At 51.2% G+C, this 7,238-nt stretch overlaps 1 protein-coding gene across 7 annotated transcripts in view; it reads left to right on the top strand.

Moving 5' to 3' along the window:
- The window catches only part of Scn5a (sodium voltage-gated channel alpha subunit 5), a 96,225-nt gene extending 89,282 nt beyond the window's left edge, over positions 1-6,943 (top strand). For all 7 annotated transcript variants that reach the window (XM_063225166.1, XM_063225169.1, XM_063225171.1 and 4 more), the window contains 2 exons: positions 87-357; positions 3,532-6,943. In XM_063225166.1, coding sequence (XP_063081236.1) covers positions 87-357; positions 3,532-4,772 — 1,512 coding nt within the window. In that variant the 3' untranslated portion in view covers positions 4,773-6,943. The remainder of the gene's footprint in view (positions 1-86; positions 358-3,531) is intronic.
- The last annotated feature ends 295 nt before the right edge of the window (positions 6,944-7,238 follow it).

Here is a 7,238-nt window from a genome sequence, read left to right on the forward strand (position 1 = left end):
GGTGGTCAGGATAAGAAGCGGCCCCAGGGGTCCACTGGCCTGTCTGAGGCCACTGCCGAGCTCATCTCCTTTGCCTCTCCTTTCAGAACAAGTACCAGGGCTTCTTATTTGACATTGTGACCAAACAGGCCTTCGATGTCACCATTATGTTTCTCATCTGCTTGAACATGGTGACCATGATGGTGGAGACGGATGACCAAAGCCCTGAGAAAGTGAACATCTTGGCCAAGATCAACCTGCTTTTCGTGGCCATCTTCACGGGCGAATGCATTGTCAAGATGACTGCCCTGCGTCACTACTACTTCACCAACAGCTGGAATATCTTCGACTTTGTGGTTGTCATCCTCTCCATTGTGGGTGGGTATACAAGTCAGGAGGACGAGGGGGAGGAACCTTCCCGAGCCAGCCCTCTCCTTCAGCCCTCGGCCCTCTGCGTGCTGCCAAGTGTGGCACAGTTTTCTTTATTCTTTCTCTGCATTTCTCATCTGCACACACACACGCACACATGCACACACACGCACGCACACCTCTCCCAGGAGAACTTGTCTGGGAGGTCCCAAATGATCTAAAGGAGCTGGCCTAGCAGAGGACTTAGCATCCTGTCCTGACTGCACCCCCCAGGGGACCTGAAGCACAGATTCCCTGTTCCAAGGAGTCTAGGAAGGGGAATGGGAATGGATTTGACTCTCTGGCCCTCCAACGGAAAGCTGAAGCCAAGGTTTGAAAAGTGAGGGTCGTTTGGTAAGTTCCCAGGGGCAGAGGTCAGTGGCCTGCTAGCATGGGAATCATCCCTGAAGATGGAAAATTCTGGAGTCTAAGCTCCAAGGTATGCTCCAGTTTGCTTCAGGTATCCCCTGACTCCTGGGATTTGTTTTATAGAATTAGCACTGAGGGAGGGAATTGCAGGACTAGCTAGACATGCTCAGAAAATGTCTGGTCTACACTGACCCCAAATGTGTTCTGTAATAGCTTTTTTTGAGAGAGAATTTATGCACCAGAAAATTAATTTAAAATTCATGTCTTAGTGTACAATTTATGGATTTTAATAGCATCATGCATGATGAAGAGATAGTCTGAGAAATGTGCCATTGGTCAGTTTCGTCACTGTGTAAACATCACAGACTGAGACGCAAACTAAGGCTGCTGCCGTGTCACCATACAATATAAAGCTTATAGGAAGGACCATTATTATATGTATCCCGGTCTATCACTGAAATGTCTTTTCTTTTAATGGTGCAATGGAAAAAAATTTTAAAGAGAATAAAACCAAGCAAAATAAAACAGAAGAAAGCCAATCAAAATAAACCAGTGTAAGTGACACAGGACTTCAAGACAACAGGAAATCCACAGTGGTTCCATAATACCTCTTATTCTATTCAAAATAGCTGCCCGTAACTTCAGACACAGTAAAAATCAAACAAAACAGAATAGAACCAATAAACACAAAACAATGAATGCAATAAAGGACTTCAAAACAAGATAATAGTAAATCCAACATGGCTACCATGATATAGCTTGTTATATTTGAAACAGGTGCCCATGCCATTAGATATAATAAAAAACAAAACAGAACAAAAGCTAACCCAATGAAACAATGGAAGTGATACAGGACTTCAAAACAAGATAATAGAGAGTTAACAATGGCCATCACCTTCAGAAGGAGATGGCCCAGAGATGCTTGTTGTGTATTGTTATCCTCTGAACAGGTAGGTGATCAGACTACTGGCTTTAGACCTGCAAAATCAGTGAAACACTAAACACTACAAGTATTAAGTTGCATTTTACCTCAATAGGTATCATTGCAGCCCCTGTTTCTCCAGATCGGCTGATCACTTACGGGTTGAGAAGGGCTGGGGTTGGCTGCTCATGTTTCCCAGCCCCTGGGCCAGAAGCAAATCTTTTGCTTCATTTTTTAAACTGAGTTAATTATCTTTTTATTATTGAATTGTAAGAGTTCTTTCTACTATCTAAATACTAGTCCCTTATAAGGTATATGACTTGCAAGATTTTCTCCATATCTGTAAGGTTCAGTGGTTTCCACTAAAGTACAGGCATTTTTAATTTATATATTTTTTTATTTAAAAACTTGGGCATAGGGAGCTGGGGATTTAGCTCAGCAGCATAAGCACCTGCTTTGCAAGCACATGGTTGTGAGTTTGATCCCTGGTACTGATAAAAAAAATTTAAAAATTAAAAAAAAAACGAGCATAAATTATAGGAGAAAGTGTGAAGCAAACTAGCCTTGCAGTAGTCCAAGTGGCTTTCTAGACCCTCACAGAGTAATAATTTGCTGGCTGGCGTGTGTCAGTAGGGCACCAAACCAAGCACTTCATGGCTGCTATTTATATTTGTTTTTTATTTATTTGCATATAATTTAGTTTATACATTGCTTCCTTCACCACACTGTGTACCTTTACCTTACCTCAGGGTACCTCCGACTTCTGACTTCCCACCCTGGTGAACTCAGATGGTGACACAGAGGCTGGGGTAGCTCGGTGGTTACTGCAGTGATTGGCGGGTGGTTAGCAGCATCAGGGAAGGCCAGGAACACCCTAAGGTCTCAGCTAGAGCTGAGGGTGGCAGGTGCCTCACGGAGCTGGAGAGACCCTTAGACAGTGCAGAACACGGAGGGCAGGAGTGAGCCATGAGGGAGAGCCACAGGGGGGTAGTTTGGAGGGTGGCATGGACCTCAGGATGGCTTTCCATTCCCAGCCTGTGAGCCGTACCAGAAACCGTGATGAAAAGGTCGGCCTGGAGCCAGAGTGTCTCGGTCAGATCTTGCTTCTCACCTCAATAGCGAGTTGAGTAGTGTCCTTACCCTCTCAATTTCCCTTTTCTAGAAAATGAGGGGGATGGGATCAGCTCCCTTATCCCACGTGATGGGAAGGTCAGGATGGAATAATAGCCATAAAGTAGTTGGCTTGGTGCCCTACTGACACACAAATTATTACTCTGTGAGGGTCTAGAAAGCTCACTTGGACTGCTGCAAGGCAAGTTTGCTTCACACTTCTGTAATTTATGCCCAAGTTCCTTAAAACTCAAAATTCAGGTAATCACTAGAGACCCAAGGCTGGCAAAACCCTGGAGAGAAGCCAAGTTAAAAGGTGACAGAAACTGTTATAGAACAGTGGAGAGAAGCCACTGAGGCACGGTGTGATGTTGGGTTGACGGGTTTGCTCCTCCACGCCCCATGCATACATGAATCATCTAGGATCATTTAAAAGAAATGGGCTGGCGTTGGAGTTCAGATTTCACATTTCTAATAGGCACCCAGAGCCCCTGATCTCTGGCCCTCAGAGACTAAGCCCTTGGAGCTGTAAGACCTGAGTTCTAGGCTACTGAGGTGCTGAGTGAGTCCCCTCCAGGCTCAGACCCTGAGCTCAAAGCTTGGGATGAGGAGGAGGCAGAGTGTTCGTTGGACCGAGTCCTCCCGGAAGGGCCCTCTCCCCTGGCTCCTCACTGAACAGAGAGTAGTGCTGGCCTGTCGGGACAGGGCTCTGTCAGTGGCCACCATCCTGCTGTTCCCCACAGGCACGGTGCTTTCTGACATCATCCAGAAGTACTTCTTCTCCCCGACCCTGTTCCGAGTCATCCGCCTGGCCCGAATTGGCCGCATCCTCAGGCTGATCCGCGGGGCCAAGGGGATCCGCACGCTGCTCTTTGCCCTCATGATGTCCCTACCCGCCCTCTTCAACATCGGGCTGCTGCTCTTCCTTGTCATGTTCATCTACTCCATCTTCGGCATGGCCAACTTTGCTTATGTCAAGTGGGAGGCTGGCATCGATGACATGTTCAACTTCCAGACCTTCGCCAACAGCATGCTGTGCCTCTTCCAGATCACCACATCGGCCGGCTGGGATGGCCTCCTCAGCCCCATCCTCAACACGGGGCCCCCCTACTGTGACCCCAATTTGCCCAACAACAATGGCTCCCGGGGCAACTGTGGGAGCCCAGCCGTGGGCATCCTCTTCTTCACCACTTACATCATCATCTCCTTCCTCATCGTGGTCAACATGTACATCGCCATCATCCTGGAGAACTTCAGCGTGGCCACAGAGGAGAGCACTGAGCCTCTGAGCGAGGACGACTTTGACATGTTCTATGAGATCTGGGAGAAGTTCGACCCAGAGGCCACCCAGTTTATTGAGTACTCGGCCCTGTCCGACTTTGCTGACGCCCTGTCTGAACCGCTGCGCATCGCCAAGCCCAACCAGATCAGCCTCATCAACATGGACCTGCCCATGGTGAGCGGGGATCGCATCCACTGCATGGACATCCTCTTCGCCTTCACCAAGAGGGTCCTGGGGGAGTCTGGGGAGATGGATGCCCTAAAGATCCAGATGGAGGAGAAGTTCATGGCGGCCAACCCATCCAAGATCTCCTACGAGCCCATCACCACCACTCTCCGGCGCAAGCACGAAGAGGTATCGGCCACAGTCATCCAGCGAGCCTTCCGGAGGCACCTGCTGCAGCGCTCCATGAAACACGCTTCCTTCCTCTTCCGCCAGCAGGCGGGCAGCGGTGGCCTCTCAGAGGAGGACGCCCCCGAGCGAGAGGGCCTTATCGCCTACATGATGAATGAGAACTTCTCACGGCATGACAGGCCAGCCTCCAGCTCCTCCATTTCTTCCACGTCCTTCCCACCCTCCTATGACAGCGTCACCAGGGCCACTAGTGACAACCTCCAGGTGCGGGTGTCTGACTACAGCCACAGTGAGGATCTTGCAGACTTCCCCGCATCCCCAGAGAGGGACCGAGAGTCAATAGTGTGACCCAGCACCCCCAGCTGGGATGCACACTCTTGTGGCAAACCTGAATGCAGTCAAAACCAGCATGCTGGGGCCTTTCTGGCCTTGGGCTACAGGGGTGAGATGGGCTCGGCCTGCGGCTCCACACAGCAGAGCTCTGTGGTGTCATCAGCCAGAAGCCACGGAGGAGCCCACTATTCTGGAGGCCGTCCCTGGAGCCCTGCACATACCAGGAGTCTGGCCTACCCAGGCAGCATCCGGGCTCTGCGAAGCACTCACCGTCACAGCTGTTGAGGTGAAACATAAAATATACTGTACGTGTTGTGAACAGGCTTTCGTAAATTTATTATATTTGATATTTTTTTACTTGAGCAAAGGACTAATGTCTTTTCCATGGATATCAGCAGCCATTCATGCTGCGTCTTCTTAACCCCAACAGGAGCGCCTAGGGAGCTGGCAGGCTCGGTCTGAAAAGCGAAAAAAGGGAATGCAGTGTCGCTCCCACAGGCCTTCCCTGCCGGAGGAGGGACAGATGCGTCCTCTGCTGCTTGGGCTGAGGGGCACACTCCCCACTTACGAGGCCAGGCCTAGGCCACAGAGGGCGGTGTCAGGCAGCCACCTTAGGGTTCCATCAGTGGGCCTCACTCTGGCCTTCCCTTGTTCCCGGCTCCCATTTTCCCGTGTCCTTATGCAGGCCATACTGGTCAGTTCCACAAAAATAAAAGGCTTCCAGAAGACTGGCCTGGGCTCCAGGGCTGGCCTTGGGCATGAATGCTACTCCTGCTTCCCTCCTATCAGAGTATTAACTCTACACCTCATGGGAACAAGGGCGCCAGCCCCACTCACAGCTGGTCTGACAGCTTGTGCTTGCCTGCAGAACCCAACAGGCCAGGAACAGAAGGCCGAGTCCTGCGGTTTGAGCTCAGTTTACCCCGCACAACTGTGGTGGGCTACAGGCCGGTGTGAAAAAAGGAAGCTGCTGCAGCTGCTAGCCTCTCCCGGCACCGTGTGCCTCTGGCGAAGAGCAGGGGGACCCTCATTGGGCCCCAGCTTCTCTCCAGATCTGCTAGCCTCTCCCGGCACCGTGTGCCTCTGGCCGAGAGCAGGGGGACCCTCATTGGGCCCCAGCTTCTCTCCAGATGCAGCGTCATGAATTAGGGGGGTAGCGTGGCCCTGCACAGGAAACAGCTCCCAGGATGGCCAGGCCTGGCTCTCATCCCTGGGAGGGGACACCACTTTGATCTCCTCTGGAGACCAGAGTCAGTGTACCATGTGTAGGACTTCCTTGGGACAGGGATTGGGGAGTCCCATAGGTCCTGTAAGAAGGCTTTTCAGGGAAAAATACCTTACTAGTCCAGTTACCCCCAGGACCTCTGTAGCTGCTGACAATCCTATTTAGCATATGCAAATCTTTTAAAGTGAAGCACTGTCACAGGAAGTGACAGGGTTGCTGGTGGAGCCTGAGCAGGCAGGAGTCCCATTGCCCAGTCAGCTTCCCAGCAGAGCTGCCCTCTGAAGGGTCCACCTCACAGGCCAGCTTGATCTCACCTGCCCGCACTAGGCTGGCTGCTCCTCACCTACCTCGCCGTGCTGTCGGAGGGCTGGAGTTACGATGCTCGTGGCAGTGCTGAAGGGTGCATTGCCGGCGAGTAAAGTATTATTTTTCTTCTTGTCACCAGTTCCCCAAGTGACAACCCCAGCCCCACCCGCCCACTCCTGGAGACCCCTCCCATGTTCCCTTCGAGTCCAGCGTGGGACTTGGTTTTAACTGTCCTTGTGATGCTTTTCCAAGTGGAAATCTTATTTTTGTAGACCTGTGCTTTGCTCTCAAGGCTTGGAGAAGTGTGTCCCACCATGCCCTAGCCCAGCAGGAACGCAGCTGAGCTGCCTCCCTGCCGGCTGGAAGGACACTGGCTTGTGTGTGGACAGTCCAGGAGCCTTGAGACAGGTGCTGGGGCTGGCTGTGGGTGGCAGCCAAGAGCAGGGATGAGCTGGCTCCTTAGGTCAGGGTGGCACTCTTTTTTTTCTCCAGAACTGCACCATGTACAGCAGGAGGGGAAAGAGGGAGGGAGCGGGAAGGGCCACGCCTCAAGTGCCAGATGCTATCGAACTAATTGAGCACTTCTCACCAAACTTCATGTGTAAATAAAATGCATATTTTTAAAACAAACCAATAAATTACTTACTTGACCTGATCTAGGCTTTGTTCTTGTACTTACACTTGATGGAATTGGTGGCAGCTTTGCAAAAAGACTGTCAGGAGACCTTAGCTGGAGCAAGACTGGAGAGTGGGGTGCTGGGATTTGGGGGGATTCCAAGAACCAGGAAGAACTTCAGGTTGTTTCCCTGGAAAGTGACCGGGAAGATGTGCCAGGCCAGCACAAGTGGGGTATGGGCAAAGCAATGTGCCCCTGTGATTGGATACTTGGGCATTCTGAGGGGATGGCCCCACCCAGAGTCAAGCCAGGTGGCTCCCAGGGCTGGGCTACC

Source organism: Cavia porcellus, unplaced genomic scaffold (assembly GCF_034190915.1).
Source record: "Cavia porcellus strain 051 isolate PalLab524CR breed Dunkin Hartley unplaced genomic scaffold, mCavPor4.1 scaffold_15, whole genome shotgun sequence".
Classification (NCBI taxonomy): Eukaryota; Metazoa; Chordata; class Mammalia; order Rodentia; family Caviidae; genus Cavia; species Cavia porcellus.